General features: G+C 36.4%; 3 protein-coding genes across 8 annotated transcripts; 1 reads left to right on the forward strand and 2 right to left on the reverse strand.

Annotated features, from left to right (window-relative positions):
- Window positions 1-728: 728 nt before the first annotated feature.
- On the forward strand, window positions 729-6,450 carry Herc4 (HECT and RLD domain containing E3 ubiquitin ligase 4). Of its 4 annotated transcripts, none has more exons than XM_066294894.1 (17): window positions 732-909; window positions 1,015-1,170; window positions 1,294-1,445; window positions 2,082-2,318; window positions 2,440-2,619; window positions 2,667-2,884; window positions 2,944-3,196; window positions 3,248-3,582; window positions 3,663-3,959; window positions 4,013-4,186; window positions 4,236-4,322; window positions 4,392-4,568; window positions 4,623-4,800; window positions 4,852-5,134; window positions 5,192-5,422; window positions 5,474-5,582; window positions 5,896-6,450. In XM_066294894.1, exons 2-17 carry the CDS (start codon window positions 1,082-1,084, stop codon window positions 6,046-6,048), a joined length of 3,153 nt encoding a protein of 1,050 aa, XP_066150991.1. In that variant the 5' UTR covers window positions 732-909; window positions 1,015-1,081; the 3' UTR covers window positions 6,049-6,450. The 4 variants fall into 4 exon arrangements, with proteins under 4 accessions (XP_066150994.1, XP_066150991.1, XP_066150992.1 ...); XM_066294896.1 differs by having other exon boundaries at window positions 733-909; window positions 1,294-1,430; XM_066294895.1 differs by having other exon boundaries at window positions 732-1,170.
- Window positions 6,451-6,683: 233 nt separating this feature from the next.
- LOC136346046 (oocyte zinc finger protein XlCOF22-like) lies at window positions 6,684-9,159 on the reverse strand. The gene is made up of 7 exons (XM_066294898.1): window positions 8,770-9,159; window positions 8,344-8,626; window positions 7,960-8,256; window positions 7,725-7,908; window positions 7,456-7,670; window positions 7,171-7,406; window positions 6,684-7,120 (listed from the first exon to the last, which is right to left on the reverse strand). Exons 1-7 carry the CDS (start codon window positions 8,899-8,901, stop codon window positions 6,974-6,976), a joined length of 1,494 nt encoding a protein of 497 aa, XP_066150995.1. The 5' UTR covers window positions 8,902-9,159; the 3' UTR covers window positions 6,684-6,973.
- A 1,280-nt stretch (window positions 9,160-10,439) lies between these two features.
- Nt5b (5' nucleotidase B) lies at window positions 10,440-22,523 on the reverse strand. 3 transcript variants are annotated; one of them, XM_066294616.1, is made up of 11 exons: window positions 22,141-22,523; window positions 14,369-14,442; window positions 14,086-14,203; window positions 13,929-14,024; window positions 13,669-13,873; window positions 12,357-12,575; window positions 12,090-12,303; window positions 11,851-12,034; window positions 11,648-11,795; window positions 11,406-11,591; window positions 10,440-11,028 (listed from the first exon to the last, which is right to left on the reverse strand). In XM_066294616.1, exons 1-11 carry the CDS (start codon window positions 22,209-22,211, stop codon window positions 10,882-10,884), a joined length of 1,662 nt encoding a protein of 553 aa, XP_066150713.1. In that variant the 5' UTR covers window positions 22,212-22,523; the 3' UTR covers window positions 10,440-10,881. The 3 variants fall into 3 exon arrangements, with proteins under 3 accessions (XP_066150713.1, XP_066150712.1, XP_066150714.1); XM_066294615.1 differs by lacking the exon at window positions 22,141-22,523 and adding an exon at window positions 21,018-21,181; XM_066294617.1 differs by lacking the exon at window positions 22,141-22,523 and adding an exon at window positions 15,301-15,717.
- Window positions 22,524-22,673: the final 150 nt, after the last annotated feature.

The raw sequence follows: 22,673 nt of genomic DNA on the forward strand, positions 1-22,673 counted from the left end.
TCAATCTGGTGCATGGCGGCTGGGTTATGTGGAATTAACCATCCGTTGGGAGCGCCTATCCACTGAAAATTTCCCCCTTCACCCTGGTCCATCTCCGGAATCTCCGTCCAGCTTTACTTCGGAGGGCGATGGCGGTGCTCATTAACTCTCCAAATCTGAAAGTAAAGAGCTACACTGTCTATATGGCCATTTTTAGCCATTGCCCCATAAGTTCGCTTAGCTGTGAAACAATTATCTCCTCCACTAAGACACTCCTTAAAAACCTAATCGCAAGAAGCAGATCCCCGTATTATCAATCTAATCGCTTTACTGATCGTTTTCATTTTAAGCAAAGCCAGACTGACTGTCGCTAGTTTTATATCTGGCGTTGACTTGAAATCTTGCAATTGATATGATAATTCAGTGAAAATTCCTTGCTAAATTAAACTCTGGACAGCTCTATGGTCCTGGAATTGAAGTAGCTCAATCTAACTAAAACTTTAAGAGATACGTTAATTTTAATAATTTGGCTATCGAAAGTTTGCAGACGAGAAGCATTGTTACGTTAAATCACATAATGCAAATTAAATAAATTCTGAAAATTCATGATATAAGGCCTTTAGTGAAGATTTATAACATTTTGTGCTTCAGTTATTAGCTAGTGGATTGTCTACGTAGTCTACCCCGAACTCTCTTAACGTACCTTGTTCTTACACTCAGGTGACCTTGATACGGAACATATTCTCATTCAGTATTAACTGTCAAGTTCAGATTGTCAGTTGAAATCTGTGCTAAACCTAAAAAAATTGAAAATTTTTATATATTTTTTTAATGATAATTATTAGCTAAATCAATAGTGACTAAGCAAAAACTACCCTAATATTACCCACGTCTACCAAAACTGGATTAAGCTATAGAGCCTACAAACTGGTATGTACCAAAAAAACCGTACCCCTACAATAGTATACCCTGCAAAATAGATATGCGAGGAACATTCTAGATTAAATTAATTTTCCTCATTGCCCTCCTTTGTAGACCAAATAATGAGTACAAAGTGTCATAACTCGAACTGTACTGCATTGAATTTGTTGTGATATTCATCATGTATGCTTGGGGGAGCACTATTCATGGAGAACTGGGTCTGGGAGGTATCGAGGAGGAACACATTTTAACTCCCCGAATGTTAGAATGGTAATAATACACTTGTTTTCCTTCATATATTCAAGTCAGTTAGCAGCCAAAGAATTCTCTCAGAGCAAAATTTAACTACATGGCAATTGTTATTTCTCAATGCTTCAAAGAAGTGTTTTTCAGGTATCTAGCCAACAAAGTAATAGGATGTGCTTTAGGTGACAACCATACACTTTTCCTTACTAATGAAGGAAAGGTGTATTCCTGTGGAAATAATGATTATGGGCAACTAGGACATGACCAGCCTAGAAAAAGGCCACGTATGTCTCTGTTTAGTATGTAAAATTTTGCTTTACATGTATTTGTAGACACTAAATAGTTAATGGTTTAAAAACACTTAACATAACAGTTGATCATTACTTTCTTTCTCCATCTGTATGTTTGTGTTCCATTTGTAATTGTATTGTTATTTGAAAATTCATGCACATATTGAGTGAGTTCAGCAGAAGAGCCAATAGTTACATACCCATCAGGATATATGTATGTGTTGATTGATACATTACCATTCAAATGAATATAAATGAGAGCTGACATTACTTACTCTAAATCAGCAAAAATAACAATTTGCACAATTGTTGTCTCAGATTAATGTAGCTATTGTCATTGTTTGGGTATTTACTCATTTTTTGGATATTCTTTTGTGTACCACTGGATTAAGCAATAATTAAGTCAACTGAGGAGGATTGAAACTAATTTGTACATAATCAGAGTATGCAATCACTTCATTTGTAGCTTTTTCAGAAGAACTTATTTTAATATAAAAGTGAGAAACACTTAATTTTAGTTTAAAAAATATGGTGCATCACAAAAAAACTCATATCAAACTTCTTAAGATCACCTCAATCAGTTGCTTGTACTATTATTATACTGTATCAACCTTGAATATTAACTGCTTCAATTGTTACCATCAGAATTAGTAGCTGGCCTGGATGCGTACAATATCACACATGTGGCCTGTGGGGCAACTCATTCAGCAGCCTTGAACCAGTGGGGTCAGGTGTTCTCATGGGGCTCCGATTTCCACGGGCAGTTAGGCCTACAGTTAGGCGAAAATATCCAGCCAGTGCCGAAAATCGTCAGAACCCTTGCTTCCCAACATGTTGTACAGTTGGCCTGTGGTCAAAGACATACTATTGCCTTAGCTAATAGTAAGTTTGCTGCAGAAATTATTACACTATTAGTTCAATACAGATAGCAATTAGTATGTCTTCAGTATTTCCAAGTCATGGTATTTAGACTGTGTTTTGGTAAAATAATTTTCTTTGCTAGATGGTGACATATTAGCATGGGGAGCCAACAATTTTGGTCAGCTTGGTTTAGGGGTATCTAGCTCCAGTGAAACAGTACCTAAGCCTGTAATTTCATTAAGAGGCATTCCCATTGTGCTCATAACGTGCGGTGCAAATCATACGTTCGCACTTTCCAAATCTGGAGCAGTATATGGATGGGGTGCGTACCTTAAACCCCTTTTGACACAAATAATAAATTTTGTATAGGTAAAAACACTAAAGGACAATTAGGGTTGAATGATACACAAAACAAAATATATCCTACACAATTGAGAACTCTTAGAAATTTACGAGTAAGATATATTGCATGTGGAGAAGAATTCTCTGTTTTCTTGACATTAGATGGAGGAGTTTTCACTTGTGGTGCTGGAATGTATGGGCAGTTGGGCCATGGAAATAATAGTAATGAAATTTTACCTAAACAAGTGAGTTTATCATTTGGCCTCCACTATTCCAAGATTTTTTTATGGAGTAATTATTCCAGGTTATAGAACTAATGGGTTCTACAATCACCCAAATTGTATGTGGCAGGCAGCATTGTTTATCTTTCGTGCCTTCCAGGGGTAGAGTGTACAGTTTCGGTATTGGGGGATCTGGACAATTGGGCGTGAGGAAAACTAATAGTGCTTGCACACCTCAAGTTGTTCTCGGCCCATGGATATCGCCCGGTGGGAGTTGTCTTGTACCCCCAGACAATAAAGACGATCATAATCTAGTCATTCACCGCATATTTGCTGGTAGAAAACGTTCTTTCATCATATTGTCACATTTTTCCACAATTATTTCAGGGGGAGATCATTGTTTTGTATCAGTTATACCTCAGGATCGTAAAGTGCCTCCCTACGATTGTAGAGATCACGATCCGCAAAAACAAATACTTACTATTACCAATAGCTATGTTAGAACTTTGCTGCGTATTCTTCCTAGTGGGCAAGTGGATCAGGAAGTTATCAGTTTTCTAGAAACTGCCTTTAAAAGTCTTTCATGTCTTAACGCATCATTTTTACTCGAAGATGACAAGCATTATTACTGCACTAGCAAACATCATGGGGTTGACGTGAAACTAGCTGAGCAAACGTTCGATGTTATAGCAACTATTGAAAATGAGACAATACAGACTTTGGTAAGTTGCTGAGTGGCAGTTTCGTCAAAACTCATAGTGGCAATTATTTTTCTGTGCTTATTTTCCTGTCCTTGAATCAGATTTTAACTGGTTTAACTGAAGACGTATTAAACCAATTAACTCCAAACCCTCCTGACGTGGAATCCCTTAGAATATACCTGATATTGCCCCTGTACCACGAATTCAATAATCCAAAACAGTACCTGAAACTACAAAAACCCTTCGCTAGTGGGATTCTGAATTTAAAGCAACCGGCACATAAGGTAGTGGGTCGTTGGTGGGCCATGATGCAGCCGGATTATTTCGAGAAGTTGGTGAATATTTTCAAAAACGTTGTCAGTTACATTTTGATGAATCAAAGGATCCCGCAAGGCAGGGTAAAAGTTCTCAACGTTGCTTCGAACCGAAACTTGATATGTAAATGTTTTAGACCGTCTTTTATGATGCTGCTTTAGTTGCAATGTTAGACTTGATGGGATATTTGAGCAACCTGAATCGTAACATGGACGGTTTAAAAGTTTCCTACGAAATTTTCCAAATACACGAACTACATGACTATGTAGATGTTCGAGTTGATTATGTTTTGTGGCTAACTGATAGTGATGTAAAAATTTCTAAAGGATTAGAATAGATCTATAACACTAATATTTTAGATTCGAACGCTCTTTTTGTGTAACTATCCATTCCTGTTTGATACTCATGCTAAGCTGAAATTGCTAGAGACTGACCAATCGTTACAAGTAAGCTACTCTGGTTTTTCTTATCTGGGTGTACTTATGTCTTATGTATGTACTTATGTCACTCTTTAGATGCAGAATGCGATGCAAAGCGCTGCTCACCAAGCAGTTGTCGCTGCCATGGTGAGTCAAGGAAGGGTTTCAATAAATCAGTTTTTAATGCTAAACGTTACAAGAGAGCATATTGTGGAAGACACTTTAAGGGAACTTAGTACAGTTAATCCTAACGATTTAAAAAAACCTTTGAAGGTATTTTATTCTTTACCGCAAAACAGTTTAGTAAATTGAATTATTACTTTCAAGATCAAATTTTGTGGTGAAGAAGCGGAAGATGCAGGAGGTGTGACCAAAGAATTTTTCATGCTTTTATTAAGAGAAATTCTGGATCCGAAGTATGGAATGTTCAAGGAATATGAAGAAACCCAGGCAATCTGGTTTTCAGAAAGTCCCTTAGAGGAGTCTAGTGTCTATTTTCTTATTGGTAAGATTTGCAAATAACAATGGAATTTTACTTAAAAAAAACTTTTCCCAGGAATGATCTGCGGACTGGCCATTTACAACTTCACGATAATAGACATCCCCTTTCCGCTCGCTCTTTATAAAAAGCTTTTGCATGAGCCAGTAGGGCTGAAAGATCTATACGAATTATCGCCTTTCACGGCGAATTCCCTTAAAAGCGTGCTTGAGTACGACCAAGACGATTTGGAAGATGTTTTCGGTCTTACTTTCGATATCAACAGAGACTTTTACGGCAAAGTGATCACCATGGAACTCAAACCTAATGGATCTAATATTCCGGTCGTCCAAGAAAATAAGTACTGATTCCGTCTAACATCTTTTGGATTGATATTCATGAATTTATGTTGGTTTAGAAAAGAATACGTTTCTTTGTACGTGGATTATATATTCAGACGTTCAGTGGAGTGTCAATATAACGCTTTCCGTGATGGTTTCATGAAAGTTTGCGGTGGCAGGGTATTGCTGCTTTTCCATTCACATGAACTAATGGCCATTGTCGTGGGCAACGAGGATTACGATTGGCACGTTTTGGAAGAAGTAGCGGAGTATAAAAATGGATACAAGTCATCTGATCCGACGATAAGGTACTTTACAAAGGTTCTGTGATATAAAATCTCAGAATTGTGATTTTTTAGATATTTTTGGGAAGTTCTGCACGAGATGTCCTTGGAAGATAAGAAAAAGTTTTTAATGTTTTTAACTGGGACTTACAGGATACCGATTCAAGGAATGAAAGCCATGAAGGTAACACCCAATTAAATTTCAACGTTATTTTCACGTCTTAGAGATCATAGATTGATTAAAAAATGTCATTTCAAACATGATGAAACAATTTCATCGTTTCATCAAAAAGCAGATATAGATTTTGTTATTTAATAGAATATCATACCTTGCAATACAACTATTGAAATATAGACTCTGTTTTTACCCTTTCATCAAAGTTCATACCTATTTTGTTACCGTTAAAAAAACTTAAATGACAGAAATTTTTATCGCTTGGTATAAAGTTTACTGTTCGTCATATAATTTTCTGTTAAAAATTTCAATATTTTTCCAGATCTCCATTCAACCAACTACAGATGACAAATTCCTTCCTGTCGCTCATACTTGTTTCAACTTACTAGATTTGCCCAGGTACAAAACTAAAGAACGTCTGCGGTATAAACTGATGCAGGCAATACAACAGACTCAGGGATTTTCTTTGGTCTAATTAGAAACGTACTTTTTCCATATGAAAACGAGCTTTGTTTTACAACATCGAAATTGGCCAGCCACTGTGCCTAAATTGTAAAGGTATCCAGGTGAGTATTTCTTGCGGGTATAAATTTTCAAATATCTGTTATGTTCACCGATTTCTGTCATAAATTTGGGTTGTAAAGCAAAGGAAGAATATTGGACACATTATCGTGTTGAACGCTATTTTTGTTACTAAGTTACGTTTATTCGGATTGACTACTTTGCCTGAATTGCAGCGTCAAAAAGCATGTTTCATATTTCTATTGGAATATTTCTGTCAGTAACAGCGTTAATTCTGTGTAGATACAGATTTTGTCTGTGATCCGTATTTTTTGTTGTTCTACTGATAATAAAACACATTTATATTTACAAATTATTAGAATAGTTCTTTATTATGAATCCCACAAAGTTCCACGTGAAGAGAAAAACTGCTGCACCCGAATCAAAACGTTTAAACAATATGAGAATAGGATGCCAGAATATACCTGCCTCGTCGGATTATTAATACCATAAGGTGACGGTAGTTAATATGAAAATTTGAAGCCGATAGAAGCGACGTTTCGTGGAAGACTCGAAAGAAAAGGTTAGTTAAAAATAGATCTTAACGAATAATATTTCAAAATTTATATTAAATATTCACACAAAAAATAAAGTATACTATAGAAAATTCCTGCGCAAGGAAAATGAAGTGTAGGTCGTTTAAACTTAGCGCTAACAGCTGCTTTTCGAAATATCTAACTGCCTGCTCATTAAGTTTAATTAATTTGAATGATTCTTTGAACGAAGCTTACAAATAATAAGTACAAAACACGCTAGAAAGTCTCAATAAAAAATAATTCGAAACGATTGAGATCACGCAAAATAGTCCAAACTGTGACTAAAAAGGAAAAATATCACAACTAAAGAATAAGTCTTTCTTGTTTGACGGCCTCCCCTACATGGCCCTTTTTCTTTTGGTGTTTGTTCAGGCTGCTCTTGTCATGGTATCGGTTGCCACAAACCGGACATGCATACGGTGTTTCGCCGGTGTGCATTCTCAGATGAATCTAAACAATCGAATACAGGAAACAGAATGGAAAATTTTGGTTAAATTTACTCTCCAAGTGCCTCGGTAATTGAAGCATTTGCCACAGAAATGACATGAAAACGGCTTCTCCCCGGTATGGGTTCTCTTGTGCACTTCATAATGCGCCTTAAGGGAAAAGGGTTTATTGCAAGTTTCGCATTTGAACCTTTGAGGCGTGGTACCCAAGTGATTCATTTCGTGTGTTTTTAAGGCAGCTTTCGTTTTAAAGAATTTGTGACAGAACGAACATGCAAAGGGACGTTCCCCTAAAAACTAAGTGTAAACTTTTAATACACTATAATAGAGCGATCTAACCCGTGTGCCCTCTTATATGCCCATCTAACTGCACTTTCGTCCTGAAACTTTTAGCACAATAATTGCAGAGATAATTCTTTAATTTAGGACCAGTTTCCTCCTTTTTAGGCCGTTTTTTATATTGGATTTTTACACCTTGGTGGATGAGCTGGTGGTTGGCAAAGCCCGACCGACTGGCAAATACTTTAGGGCATAATTCACATTTTAAATTCAGTCTAAAAACAACGTTGTGTTCCAATTTTTTCTAGTGGGTTTAGCAATTTGTTTACCTAACTCTATTTTCCATATAACCAGGCTTAAACTCAACCTCTCCTAAAGCCAGTCGATGCCGATAAACGTGCTTAAAATGGGCGGGATACAACTGAAAACCTTTCCCACAATAATTACAAATATATGGAGTTTCTCCAGTATGAGTATTCATATGTTCATTACGTCTCCGAATTGTTGAGAATTCTAGAAATATCTGTTATGTCAAACTTTTTTAGTCATTTTTGTTAGACAAACCTTTTTCACATATTTCGCATTTATACAATTTAAAGCTTTTAGGTCTGCAATCAATATTCTCTTTATAATGAGAGCACAACTTGGTTTTGCTAGTAAAAGTGCTCCCGCAAGTCTTGCAGACTGGAATTGCACTATTTGATGTATTATCTTCCTCATCATCAGTGTCCATTTCACGTTTAGGAGTTCTATGTTTTCTCCTTCGGAGGTTTGGCTTTGCTGGTTTTGCTGTATCTAGGGCATTTCTTTTTCGGCGTATTCGGGTTTTTTTGAGAGAAGGCTGGTCTTCTTGGGCTTTATCTAATTTCCCAGTAAGAAGATTATTAAATTTAACGAATTTAATTAAAAAACATGGCCTACATTTCATGGTGATAATTATTTTACTACCTGTTTCAGTTTTTGGAGGAAAATAATCTGGTGAATCATCATCAAAACTGCTTTCATAACTATAATTGTCTTGGATATCTTCCTCACAACCCTCTAATTCCAGTTCTATTCCCTTAATATCCTCATCTGATATATTCAATTTTTCTTCTTTTTCTTCAGACTTTAACACCAATTTTAAAATGGTATTGTTAGCTTTACATTTGTCTGCAAAACGCCTAATCTCCTGCAGATAATTTGAACAGGTTATGCATACATTTGTTGGCAGGAGATCACCTGGTGTAATCTGGAAATACATTATGAACAAGGAGATTCAGGTGCAGAATCTGTATGAGGTAACAACCTCTTTCCTAGACTTGTACTGTATTTATCAAAGATTTGTATCAAATTATTTAAAGTATCTGACCCCAATAAAGTTCTCTGACTTACCTCGATATCACTAATTGCTTTAAAAATTAAAGACAGGTTCCCATCAACCAAAGGTTTAAGATCTCCTGTTATTAAACAAATCCTGCAAATATTTGGGAAGTCTCTTGCTCTAATTTGTAAATCTGTATCCATTTTTCTATTAAATAACGTTATAATTTGTGAATGTACTTTGTTGTTTATGCCATTTTTAAAATTTGGGTTAAAACTTTGGAAGAAAAAGCAGAAATTTGAGTTTATTACGTAAACAAAAGCCGAATTGTTTTTGTGATTTTTGGGTTATTTTATGTTTATTTTGTTATGATTCCTTGTTAACTTATCTTTTCTTTAACATAAATTACTATATAGACATACCTACATACTTCAAAATAACAACTGGGAACGACAACCCTAATTCTATAGTTGACTTTCAGGACTCCGTTATATTTGGAACAACTGTGTGTCTCACTCTCACATAATAAAAATAATGGGTGCAAAAGAAATAAAAACAACCAGTTATAAGCATACAAGTGGGCAACACGCAATTGTATTGTGGGTTGCGTAAACCTTGATGTGATACTGCCTATATATAGCTGTGACAACTGTCTTTTCATTGCGTCATCTAGGAACGGGTAGTCAAACTGGGCATTCAGTGGTAGAAGAAATTTACCTATGTTTCACAGTTAGTTATTAGCTTGGTTGACAAATGGCGCTCCAAGCAAAAAATCAAAATTCGATTAGCTCAAATTTTAATAAAATTTAAGCAAGAACCGTTTTTCTTCTTTATGTTCACTTAGAAACAATTGTAATTAAATACCAAAGTATCACATTACCTAAAAAACCAAGTAATTTAAACTATCAGTTGGAACAATTAAAACGTTAAAAATTGCAAAATTGCAAAATAGCAAAATAGCGCAAAATTGTCATGTACGCCACTAGTTTGTCGAAGATTAAATGATAAGAATTTTAAAAATTTTGATCCGAAGAATTATCCGGAACTAAACCTACCTCCTCGAACTTCTGTATTTCTGATACGAAATGTTAAAATTCATATGGGAATGCGGAAAATTTTTTTCGTCAAAGAACCATCTGGAGCTAAATACATCTCGTCGCACTTTTGCTCTCGTGATATCAAAATTTAAATTTCGTATATGAATGTGGCAAATTTATTTCGTCGGAGAACCATCCAGAGCTAAACACATCTCCTCGCACTTTTGCTCTCCTGACACCAAATGTTAAATTTCGTATGTGAATGTCGCAAATTTTTTCATCGGAGAACCATCAGAAACCAAATAAATACATCTCCTCGCACTTCTACTTTTCTGCCACATTATGTAAAATTTTTCTTTTCTCTCAACAAGTTTTTATTGAAAATTTAACATTTGGTACCAGGAACACAGAAGTGTGATGAGATATATTTAGTTCCGAATAGTAATTTGACAAAATAAATTTGTTCGTTTCGCATTCAAAATTTAACATTTGGTACCAGGAACAAAGAAGTGCAAGGAGGTATATTTGGCTCCGGGTAGTTCTTTGACAAAATAAATTTGCTGCATTTGCATACCAAATTTAACATTTGGTATCAGGAGAGCAGATGCGCAAGTAGGGAAATTTCCCGCTTATTGATTGTTACGTGTACGGAAGGATTAGGAACGGGAAATCATTTTGATTTTACTTTTAAATGAACACTCGTATTTAGTTTAAATGAAATTTATTATAAAACATTTCAAAAAACACTAGTAAAATCTAAAACAGAAAATAAAACAAATATACATTATGAGGAAAAATAAGACAATACATATTGCAGTTCTATAGTATGGTTTTCATAAACTGGATTGCTTTAAATACTTAACTTCCAATTTTAGTACGTAAACTATCAATTCAAAGCGAACAAATAATTCAAGAACTTTGTACAAATTCTTCAGCATTAAATCATAAATAATTTTATTAAAACTATCGCTAAACCATAGTTGTAAACGTTGTAAATGGGCTGTACTCGTCGTATTTACTACACATTCGCAAATTTAATCAAGCATTAGTTTTTTTTATTCACAAAAATTTGCAAAATCGTCCACAAGACCGAAAATACGTATTGACATCTTTATAATATATTGCCGAAATACATTGGTAACCTGCTTACTGCTTTCCGCTGCCGTTGGTTTTGATTGAGCCACTTTTATCGTCGCTCTCCTCGTCGCTAAAGTCTTCATCGTGAGTATGTGTCACAGTTTGAGGCGTCTCCGGACGGATGTGAGGAACTTGGCTTTGAGAACGTTCCAATACCTGGAAGATTGTTCGATTTGGAAAGGTAAATAACGACGAAGGTTGTAAGTAAATGTAGATAATCGCCAGTATACGGTGAACCTTTCGAGTGATTTGGCATTATGACTCTAAACTTTTCCTCGAGAAAAATATTGGGCAATGTAAGACAAAAAAGAACATATCGTTAGCGTTAAAGGGGCTGCGTCTATAACTGTAATAAGACTCTACAATAAAATAAAACGCGCTTTCTCCTTTTAAGACTTAGATATAAAGATAACATAAAAATTTTTGATGGTGAAGCTTTAGTGAAACTTTTTCACTCATCCTCGTACCAAACCAAATTGAGAACTGCAATCAACCTCTTCAAAATAGAACAAAATAACGGAGAGCTATCTTACTTTCGACGATCGTCTTTCATCATCAAAATCATATGGTTCTGGCATCAATTCAGTGGCAAAATGCTGCTCGTGTCCCACCGTGGACTCATGGGGAAGCAACATGGCAGGGGCCCGGAACATGTACGAAAATGGGTAGTACAACAAATTCAAATGAGTGGCCGCATAAAGGTCTGCATATCTAACTACCTAGAAGTGGTTTAATTATTGAATATTGATAATTTTCGGAAAAAGATTATATTTACTTGTGAAGAGAAGAACGTTTGCCTGGATCCCGATCTAAACAAACTCCCCATCATTCCATAGGTCATATCCATTTTGTGCGTTACATCTCGAATGGCAGTTCTCAGTTTTGATATATCGGGTTTCTCCTTAGTGCTACTGTCTAGATTTCTACGAAGAAGGATATTTATTACACCTATGAAATCCACAAAAACCACATACTTACTTGTACATTTCTCCCAATTTCACGTCTAAATTTTGGAGCTCGTTAAACAACTGGCACTTATCAGTCCATACGTGCAGTTCCCTCACTAATTCAGGCACTATCAGGAATGTCCTCCATCCCCTTATTTTCTTACTTTTCAAAATATCACCGAAAATATGATCACCCACGTAAAGCACGTCTTTGCCTGCGAAAAAACTTCGTACTCATTAAATTTTTTTTTTTGTAAACTCACTACATACCTTTGGCCCCAATCAACTTCGTGAAAACATCACAGGAGCCCCCTGAGTATACGTGATCTTTTTGGAAAGGCCCCGTATGAATTCCCAGTCTCAATGCCCCAGTTGAAGTGTCCACTTGACGTAAAATGGTACCATCCCCAAAAAATAATGGTTTACACGCATCTACCACCACAATATCGAAGTAGGTAGTCCAGTTTCTATGGGGTTCTCCGGGCTAGTAAATAGTAACATTAGGATTCTAAAGAAACATAGAGGGCCAAATCTAACCTTAGCTCCATGGGGAAAATCAAACAGATATGTCATAATCTTATCAGTGAAATTATAATCACTGTTGGTCAGAAGGAAAGTTTTTGCCCCACTTTCGCGGAGTCTGGCCAAAAATGTGGGCAATCTCTCGTCTTTTTTCACATACTTTTCCAGGTTTTCGATTGTGCGCTGTTTGAGTTCACCTCGAAGATGCACATAATCCACAGCGTTTCGCACGTCCTAAAATCATTTTCACCTGTTAAGGGCTAAAGGCGAACAAGTCTACTTTTAAAATACTTATTACGTTAAGTCCGGCAACTGGCCGACTATATTGTCAAGCAATACCATTAAGCCTAAAAAATACGTAACGAAGTTATCGTTATAAAACCAGCCATTTGTCTTATACAGTTTGATTATTGCATTTTTAGTTAATACACCTGTTTATATCCATTCAACAGACAATTTTTATCCTACATTATAGCAACAAATTTACTTTAATAAAACCACAATGATTAAATCCTAATTTAGATGTAATATTAAGATAAGCGTTTTGTTATAAAGCTACTTATTTCCCTACAAGGAAATAACTCGCTTTTACGCTAAATTAGCGGACATGTAGCGATGCCCATTTCTCAACTTTTTAACAGGTGTAACAATAAGTTCATACGTGCCACTAATTAAATTAAAATAATGGGGAAGCATAGAGGCATTAGTAGGAAATTCAATTCCATGATTTAGTCTTCCTCGACGGTGATTAAATAGTTAACTTAGTGGGAAGCACGAATTTTTAATAATAAATAAATTGTTTTTTTGTGAATAATTAACAACTAAAAAAAAATTGAACTCGGCTAGCACTGTAGGCGTCATCTATGTGCGACATTGTCAAGATAATTTATACATCCTGAACAAATCCCTCTTGAACCACCGCTTCAATCCCCCAACACCAGAGGGAGGCAACAGTCCTGCGCCAATTATCGATTTTCAATACTTGGAAATTTGCGTTCTTGACATTTGGCGAAGGAAATAAATGTACCAAGATTTAGAACATGTTTAATTACCGTACCACCCATACCGGGCATAACAAATTGGAAATTTGACGTTTTTTTCTCTACATATTAATTAATCCGGCTCACTTTAAATCGAACTCATCCTTCCCAGTAAATTAACCCTCAACCAACAGCAGTCTGGAATAAACCATATTTATGTTCCTTAATTTAATCAGTCTTAAGGGTAATTAAACGCTTGTAAATTATCAGACTTTAATCTAAATGCTGATGATAAATAACCTAATTTCCCGTAATCAATAACGTGATGTAGTGATATGAAATCTTACCTGGAAAATGGATTGGAAAGACATCAGAAGCTCGCCGCACTTCACTCCCGTATCTGTTTTTGAGTAATCGGGCGAGTTAGTAAAGAAATCTATCAAACAAGCCAGCAAGTAAGTTTCGGGCAGATTGAACAACGTATTCAAAACGTACACCCTGGATTCATCGAGGGTTATGAATTTGTTAGGATAGAGTTCATATATTCGTGAACTAAAAACGAGTTAATTTTAACTAACCCAGAATCAAGCATTTTTCACGTCCTTACTGTTTCAAGAATTCGAATCCGTGCACGGCAACAAGGATGTTCCCATATGCGTCTACTTTTAACAGGTTCCCGTACATTGTATCGAACCACAATCCTCTGAAATGCAGGGAATTTGTGCGGTTATGACGAAGATTACGGCACAGTTAAGAGCTTTTACCTTACGGGGAAGGAAGGGTCGTACTCGAATTGCAGAATCTCTTGCGGATACCCAATGGAGACCATGTGGCGCTTTACTAGGTCGAATCCCAACGTCTCGTAATGTGGGGATTTATATTCTATGGAAAAAGATTAATAAATCGATGTTCTGGTGCTTTTACTAATAAGGAGATCATTTCCATTTGAATCATTTTTGGAAAGAGTGGAGATTATCTTGGGGCCAGAGTGGCCGGGATTACAGGCGGCACCCGCGCCACCAGGAGGGAAAAGCTGAATTGTCTTACCGGCAAGGGTGTAATCCATATCGAACCCGTAAAACTTGATATTTTCCAAGTGGAGGCTCCTGTTGACGAAGATTCTGAAACAACATTAAAAAGTCTTAAATATGGGTCGCAACATTGGCCAGAATAACATGTGCGTTAATGATCCGTTTAGCCGAGCTCACGAGTGTCCCCCATTACCGCCTGTATCTTGCAACTTTCTGTTTGTTTTTAACGCGAACGAACAATGGTTGATCATTAACAGGATGTCTCGAGCCGAACAAGTGCAATAATTTTAATTCTGTTTACGTATCGTTACTTGCAGAGCTCCATGATCGCCAGATCGTTTTTGTCAATCAAAACCGAACACCTGCGTTAAAGACAACGTAAGGCCGAGAATGACAGCAGGGAGACGAAACGGGGAACATAAGTGAATAGTTTTGCATAAACGGACTACTAAAATGGATGGGTAGCACTGGATTAGAATTCTTAATTGATCCGGACATATTTGGGGGCAACTGAGCAGGAAAGCGTGGCTGGAGCCGTCGGCGGATGGACAAAGGAGAGGTCGCCGACCAACGGCACCCTCCCCCAGTTCCATTCGGAGGCCGAAATTGATTGGACCCAAGGTAATTAACCAGATTCCTCAAGTGCATAGCTGCATCTGCTTCGCGACCATTGTGACGCAAGCAAGAGTACGACCTTTCTGATTATGGTTTTTTTTTCAAATTCGATTTCCGTCGTCAGCCGCGTCCAACTACGCGTGGATAAATCGAGCGGGAGGTGAGGAGAGGACGCGTCGGGAGAGGAGCGGCGAGAGTCCTCGGCCGATTTACACTTCCAGGTACTTCACCCGTGGATGGCGTTCAAAATCAGCTGATTGACATCACTCGCAACGCAAGGAAATTTCCAAAATTGCACAAGTTCGGCGAATCGTCATCGTCTGGACGACTTACTCGTTTTTGGGCACATCCCTGGCATCGATGAACTGCCCCTGCACGTTTAAAAACCGCATCGTAGTCCGGACACAAAGAAAACTTACACGACGGTCGAACCTTTGTGTTTACACAATGTATCTTTTAAGAAATAAATGCGCACTTCTAAAAATAACGAAAACTTTTGATAAAACTTATTTAAAACTTCCGTCACGCCACGACCAAGTCAAATATTTAGAATCGACGTTCGGATATCTAGAGCATCAGCACTATGTGAAATATCACGGTGTAGTGAACTTTTTATTATCACCCCACGTTGAAAACGTTCGACACGGAGTCAGGCTGCACAATGAATGGAAGAGGAAAAGAGAACGTGTGTTCGTTTCGATTGGACTATGACTGTGAGCTCATTAAGCATTATCAAGATTTGCGTGTAATTGGTCGACTGTGCATTGTGTAAACGTCGCGTACAGTGATAAAGGTATCGTAGCGAAAAAAAATTCAAAAAAATGTGAAAAAAAACAAAAAAAGGAAATTCACAAGGGCCTGTTTTTCTGGGGTTTTTATCGATAAAACCACCGTCACTTGAACAATCGAAACGACAGCTCAATTATCTTTTTAGTGTTGTTGTATTAATCTCTCCCAAAGATTGCAGCTGTATATTTAGACACACTTATCTTACATGTTATTTATTGTGCTCCTCATGTAAGAAATCATCAAGGGTATTTTCGTCATGGGCTGCGCGCAAAATTAACCGAATATGACTCGCGCAATTCGAAAAAATTTCAATGTCGTTTAGTTGATTAAAAAAAAAAAAAAAAAATCCGTGCAAAATTGCAAATTTTCATGCCGCTGCGTATGATGTCCAGGGTTAATTCGGGGCTGTGTTATGGTGCGTTGTTCGGACAGGTACATGTTGAATTGCGGACACCCAAACCCTAAAAGGTGGCGCCAACCAAATTAGCGGCGCAACTTCGAGAAATCTTCTAAGTTATTATACAGGGTGCGGCAGCAAGAGCGCCTCGGGGTATTACGTCCTTGTTAATAATTTGATCGAAAATCGTTTTTAAGGGTGTATGTAGGACCTTGCAAGGTACATTTTAAAAATATTCTCATTTACACGGGGTGTATATAAAAAAAGATATGTCTCAAACATATGTTTGTTTTAACGGGACACCCTATATTTCATTACATATTTGGAATTATAAGAAGAAAATAGTACAAGTTTTTATAACACACATTGGTCTAAAACAATCGCTTCTCGAGAAATTTTAGAAAATATAAAATTGCAAGAGTTGGGAAAAAATTTTTTTGCTAGGTGAAATGAGTTACTTAGCTAGGCTAGTATTTTTTACTATTATTTCTTAAGTAGAAACTAATCTTCAAACTAGAATAAATTATTTACTAAACTGATCTACAGGGTAGGCAAAAAGATTGGTCAAATTTTACTCCCTTATAATTTAGCATAACTTTCTTATTTCAAATGGAATATGTAAATTTTTATGTAATACTTAGAATCACTAATTAATTCCCTTTCAATTGATACTATAGTGTTCTATATCTATCTTTTACCATTTTCCCATAATATGAAATTTTATTTAATTTTCACTTTTATTTTGAATTACTCATAAACTATTTTAAAATAGTGGAATTTTGTATGTAAACTTTGGGTAGGATTTTAAATCTGTTTTTTATTTACCATTTTGCTCCAAAACGAGAAATAAAGGTAGTTTACTCTTGATAACATTTCATGTGTTCGTAGTTTTTGGGCATCCTGTATAAAAAAGTTCAAAAATATCTTCGTAAATCGTATTTTTTCTAGAAGCAGAAACTTTTATCAAGAATGATTTTTTGTCAAAAAACGACATTTTTTGTCCATTTGTCCTGGGACATACTGTATACATTTCACGAGTTAACATATACCATGTGCGAAACTTGAGTGTGGTATCGATGGCTTTAGGGTGCCTTTCTATTAGGTGATAAGGGTTACTTTTAGAAAAAGCGAGTGCGATGTTTGTTAGTCTTGCCTAGGCTTGCTTTCCGAGTGGTCGAAAGGTACAATATACGATTCAAAACCATGGGCACTTTTATTTCCTACAACCCACTCCCAACAGCACAAAAACACAGGAAATTTTCAAAAAAAAATCATTTTTGTTTCGATTACGCGGTGCCTAGTGTGTATCGTCCCGTTCGTTCAATAAGTTGGACCCGAAAGGACAAAATCAGTGGCGTTTTCTATTATCGTAAGAAGTGGAAAAACTATTACGCCGAAGGCGGTCGCGCCACTGTGTGAGCTACCAATATACAGCGGTGGAAGAAAGTACGAAATGTTTTGCCAATCGTTATTAATTAAGGTTACAGTCAAAATATGCCTAAAATTTGTTCAACACATAATTTTCATTTAATTTACTAACAGCAAATGTCACTCTAAATGAATAATTGCTGTACAAGGTGTCGCTAAACACGGTTCCATGAATTCAACCAAGTATTCCGAGTCCCAAAATACGCCGAAAACTTCATATAAAGGAATAATGAAGGGCGTTTCGTTTTCGATATACAGGGTGCGGAAGATAAGTTGCTGAGGACGGTTCTTTATTAATATTTTCGAAACGTTCCGAAATAAATTAATAAACTTTTGTATTTTACTATAACTTTTCGTGCTCCTTTTGAGGTTCTATGTGGCAATTGCCACGTTTAGCACAGGGGCGAGGCTTAAAAAGCACCAAAACTTTTCACTATTTCACTTTATTGACTATTTTATAGAAAAAGTATTAAACCTGAAGATTTTTGCAAAAAGAGGTGCTCGAGTTGAAAGTTGGGATCTCCAACAGTTTTCGACAGGATCGAGATTTAACAAAACGTTTTTACCATATTTCTTATTTCATAACAAACCAAGTTCAATTAAATAAACGTCAGATTAAAAACCCATTTGCCCTTGAAATTAAACAATAATTTTTTTTTGGCATTTCCATATATGACAACATTTATTAATAGTTCGGCTGTTTTGCGTTGTCACCGACGTTCGTGTTAAATTTAAGGTTTTTCCCGTAAAATCGTCAATGAAGTCGAGTCTGAAAAATGTTGATGTTTTTTAAGTGCTACTTCCCTGCATTACCCGCCCCTGGAAAAGTGCAACAATTTTTTTATGGAGACGCAGAAAGAGCACAAAAAGTTACGATAGCGTAAAAAAACTCACTAATTTATCTCGAAACGTTTCGAAAATAATAATAAAAAAAACCATCCTCAGGCACCAACTTTGCACACTCTGTATATCGAAAACGAAGCGCTTTTCGATGCATGTCTATATGAAGTGTCCGTCATATTTTGGGACACAGAATACTTGGCTGAATTTATGGCACCTTGTATATCTTATAATAAAAAAATCAAATTGGCATGGAAAGGGTGTAGGTTTTTTCTTCATAAAAGGGTAATATCAACTTAAATAATTCAACATTTTGTGGCAAAAGCTTCCACCTCTACAACTGCCTGACGTCTTCTAGGTATAGAATCCACTAGCTTCCGTCAAGCATTCAGGGGAATTTACTGCCGCCACTCCTCCTTGATAGTTTGAACAACTTATAATTTGAGTTTTATTATTTTAATTTTTTTATTTAAATTCAATCCGTCGGTCCAGTATCTTTCACAAATCTTCAATAAAATTGAGGCCATTGAAGTACGGTTATATTGTCCGATAGAAACCATTCCTTTGCAATTTTTGATGTATGCTTCGGATCGTCGTCTTATTGGAAGATCCAACGAAGTGGAATCCTTTCCTCGGCACCTGGTAAAATGCCATCCTCCGATACTTGCCGGTGTTCATAGTCATCCATTTTCCTCTCTGCACGAACCAACGGTCCAGTCTCGCACCAAGAAAAACACCTTTCAACCCTTTTCGTTCCACCACCGTGTTTTATAGTGGATATTTGGTGTTTAATGGTCCCATTAAGTGCCTCACATAGCTTTTACCATCAGAACTGAACAAGTTAAATTTCCTTTCGTCACTCCAAAAGACAGTACTCCATTTTTCCATAGCCCACGATCAGTGAGACTTTGCAAATTTCAGACGAGTCATTCTGGTTTCCTTCCATGGCAGTGACTTTTTAACGGCAACTCTACCATGAAATTCTACATCAATTAGGAGATTTCTTACGGTACTTCTAGTAATTTCAATATTAAGTTTTGTCACGATTTCATCTGTAATTTGTCTTAATGCCTTTCGGGCACCTTTCAGAGAGATTCGTCTGACGGCTTTAGGTATCTCGAATGCCGTTTTGCCGGGACGTCGTGACTTACAACGATTTAGAGAACCACCTTGACCACGAAATTTTTTCAAAATCTTAGAAGTGGCACTTGGATTGACATTTAAAGCCTTTGCCGCACCACACTACGTTTTTGACTGTGGAATTTTTTAAATTATTTTGGTAGAGTACTATCGCTCTCCGAACGTGAAGACGTATTCATGATGATATGTTACATCCTGTATATCATTAAGGACACTTGGATGATTTTGCGGAACATATTTGAGGGTTTTGGATTTGCTGGAAAATAACGCGGGAAGGGAGAGGGAGGGGGGAAATTCCAGGACCCTTTTTGGCCAGCCAAGGTTCTTCCGAATTGCAAGCCCTGAAGAATGACCGAAAAACGTGCCGGTTCGATTATTGTTTTTAGCAGTTTATATGGGTTTACGGTGATGCAGCGAATTTGATTTTTCAAACCTTGCCCAAATTCAAAGGAAAGCAATTGCACAACCTATATTGACTGGATTAAGTTTTATGGGTGCAATCACGATATTTTCCCCGCATGACGCGCCAACAATACCATACGCAGATAATCGCAATTGAGACTCAATAATCACTTAGTCTTAATGAAATTTTTTTGAAAAGAAAAAAACATCCAGTTGATACTTGCCCTTGCCAAGTTTCTATGAAAAATCTGAACGTTGTGATTCATCAAAAATATCTCCAGAGAGGCTAATTTAAGAGTGTACACAGGTAGATATGTGTATTACGGATTTACTAAAAAGCTACGCCATAAAAACATTTATCCAATATTCAATTTGCTACTATTGCTTGATGGAGAACACGTCAATAACAAAACTGCTTGCATAAGACTCCGCTAATTAGCGATGAAATTGATTTTCACCATGAATAAATTACCCCAAAATAAGCTATGTAATTAATCGTCGGTGTTAGCCCACTCGTGAATAAGTTAATGCATTGCATAATGTATTTGTTACATGCCGCTTACGCTATATAGCACTCATACAACAATGTCATTTTCCAGCACTTGTTCTGACAACACGCAACAACTTCTCTCATACCTCCCTTTCATTTCTCGTCAAATATCTCACTCGATTAAACCTATTTTCGTGGGGAAATCAATTTCCCTTGAAGGCAATAACTTGAATGAAACCACGAAACTATTGTCCTTGTAATGTCGCAAGAACACCATTTGAGACCTTCAAAAGCAATGCCACCCACCGCTTTGTTGGCATATTCCAATTTATCGTCTATGAACCTATAATTCCTGGAGAAACTGTTTTGGAATAATTCCAAAAATATTGAACCTTCGGTGTTGCGTGACTCACGTTCATTCGCTATCCCATTTTAGCGTACCTTAGAGGTGCGTGACTTAATTTTAAAGTTTTTCACGTGTGAAAACAGCTTTTCGCTTTAAAGAATGTCTTTTATCAACATCACCTGGTTATAAAACAGCTGTAAATCCAACTAGGTACTAACCTATGTCCAGCACTTCGTGTGGATGCATGACCACTCGTGAAATACTCCATGTCCACTGAACTATATGCCCTATTCCTATCACTGCTGGAAACATTCAGATTGTCCAGATTTTCCACGTTTTTCATAAAATGCGTTGCTGCAGACTTCATTTTTACTATCAGTAAATTATAAGACTTTTGAAATTAAGAGCAAGAGTGAGCTATATAATAAAGATCAACCTTTGGTCTACATCGTCACCGCTTATGCGGAGGGAGGAGATATTAATTGTTTGTTAGTTGACTACAGTTGATTATAGGAGAAGCAGGCTTCCGAAATCTCACAATCTCACTTTTCACTTTATATGGCATTTTATTATGGACTGATTAAGGCAGTTTGCTAGACATTCAACTACCTGCACAAACCCTAAATGAGTTCATGTTATAGTATATCTTGTTGATCACAACGCAGTATTTTCATTAAAATGATATTGCTCAATGCTCCGCTATTCCTCATAATGACATTAAACATCCTGTGTATCTAACAGGGGGGTCAGACTGTTGTAACAAAGCATATCATTTCTCAATTAATTGTTTATCAAAAAACGTAAGATAACAGTACTTTAAGTGGGTTTAAATGATTTCTTAAGTGTAGGCCTGATGACACAAGAATTGATACATTTGAGAAACACAAAATATATTTTCTAACTAGAGATAGCAACCAAAATGACGAAATACATCTACTACAGATGAAAGGGTCACTCTTGATTTATAAGACATGGAAGTATAAGCCTATGCAAGATATATAGCCGTAGGTACATATAACAAATTTACCAAATAACAGTACATTCAGCACCATTCAGAAGGTGTTGGATGTTGCCTGCAGCCAATGTGAAAACTAAAACCGACAGTCAATTCCAAAAAAACAGTGAATTTTCTATTTATCAAAAGAAGCAGGAAACTCAACTTCCCAAAAGAAAACTCACAAAAATTGACCTTCTTATTACCAAAATAGTACCAAGTTCAAAAGATCATTACATATATTTGTAAATTAAGCAATGAACACCAAACTTAAGGAAATTATAACCACACATTATGACTACTACTTGAGACGCTATATATGAAAATGAAAGTACAAAAACTCTTACCTCTGAGTCGTTTTCCTGTACCATTTCCTTCCTACTCCATCACGAGCCTCTGTGTTAGCATTTACAGCCATGGTAGAAGAAATTTTCTGGATTCAAAGTATACACTGCGGCTTGGTTCAATAGGATGAATTTATTTTTAAAATAAAACAAAAATCCAATAATAGATTCGATGTATCACATACGCATTCCAGGACTCTGTAGCCCCCTTTGGAATCCAGATTTAAAAGTTTTATAACACGCACCTTGCCTTGGTTTATCAGTTAATTGTGTGCTTAGGAAGATAAGTGATATATATGATCAATTAATTAAGAGATTATGGTACACATTTTCCGGTAAATAAAGTAATAATCCGGACAATTTTTTTTAAAAAACGTCCATATCCGATTTTTTTAACTGACAGATGTCGTTTTAAATTTGACAATAAAAAAACAAGTCTAAAATTAATATGTTGCTATGGAAGACTAAATATTTATTGCTATCTTTCTCTAAGTTTATAATATAGACAAAGACACTAATCACAGAATGAAAATTAC

Source organism: Euwallacea fornicatus, chromosome 21, assembly GCF_040115645.1.
Source record: "Euwallacea fornicatus isolate EFF26 chromosome 21, ASM4011564v1, whole genome shotgun sequence".
Taxonomy (NCBI): Eukaryota; Metazoa; Arthropoda; class Insecta; order Coleoptera; family Curculionidae; genus Euwallacea; species Euwallacea fornicatus.

What these genes read in the sequence shown, in the direction of transcription:
- Herc4 (XM_066294895.1), top strand. Translation starts at nt 1,082, where the DNA reads ATGTATGCTTGGGGGAGCACTATTCATGGAGAACTGGGTCTGGGAGGT. An exon ending in TACTATTGCCTTAGCTAATA is followed by an intron (nt 2,319 to 2,439) that starts GTAAGTTTGCTG and finishes TTTCTTTGCTAG; the next exon opens with ATGGTGACATATTAGCATGG. An exon ending in AAAGGATCCCGCAAGGCAGG is followed by an intron (nt 3,960 to 4,012) that starts GTAAAAGTTCTC and finishes TAAATGTTTTAG; the next exon opens with ACCGTCTTTTATGATGCTGC.
- LOC136346046 (XM_066294898.1), bottom strand. Translation starts at nt 8,901, where the DNA reads ATGGATACAGATTTACAAATTAGAGCAAGAGACTTCCCAAATATTTGC. An exon ending in AAGCAATTAGTGATATCGAG is followed by an intron (nt 8,627 to 8,769) that starts GTAAGTCAGAGA and finishes ATGTATTTCCAG; the next exon opens with ATTACACCAGGTGATCTCCT. An exon ending in ATTACCGAGGCACTTGGAGA is followed by an intron (nt 7,121 to 7,170) that starts GTAAATTTAACC and finishes TCGATTGTTTAG; the next exon opens with ATTCATCTGAGAATGCACAC.
- Nt5b (XM_066294615.1), bottom strand. Translation starts at nt 21,166, where the DNA reads ATGAAGTCTGCAGCAACGCATTTTATGAAAAACGTGGAAAATCTGGAC. An exon ending in GACCCTTCCTTCCCCGTAAG is followed by an intron (nt 14,025 to 14,085) that starts GTAAAAGCTCTT and finishes CCTGCATTTCAG; the next exon opens with AGGATTGTGGTTCGATACAA. An exon ending in CTTTCCAATCCATTTTCCAG is followed by an intron (nt 12,576 to 13,668) that starts GTAAGATTTCAT and finishes AAATGATTTTAG; the next exon opens with GACGTGCGAAACGCTGTGGA.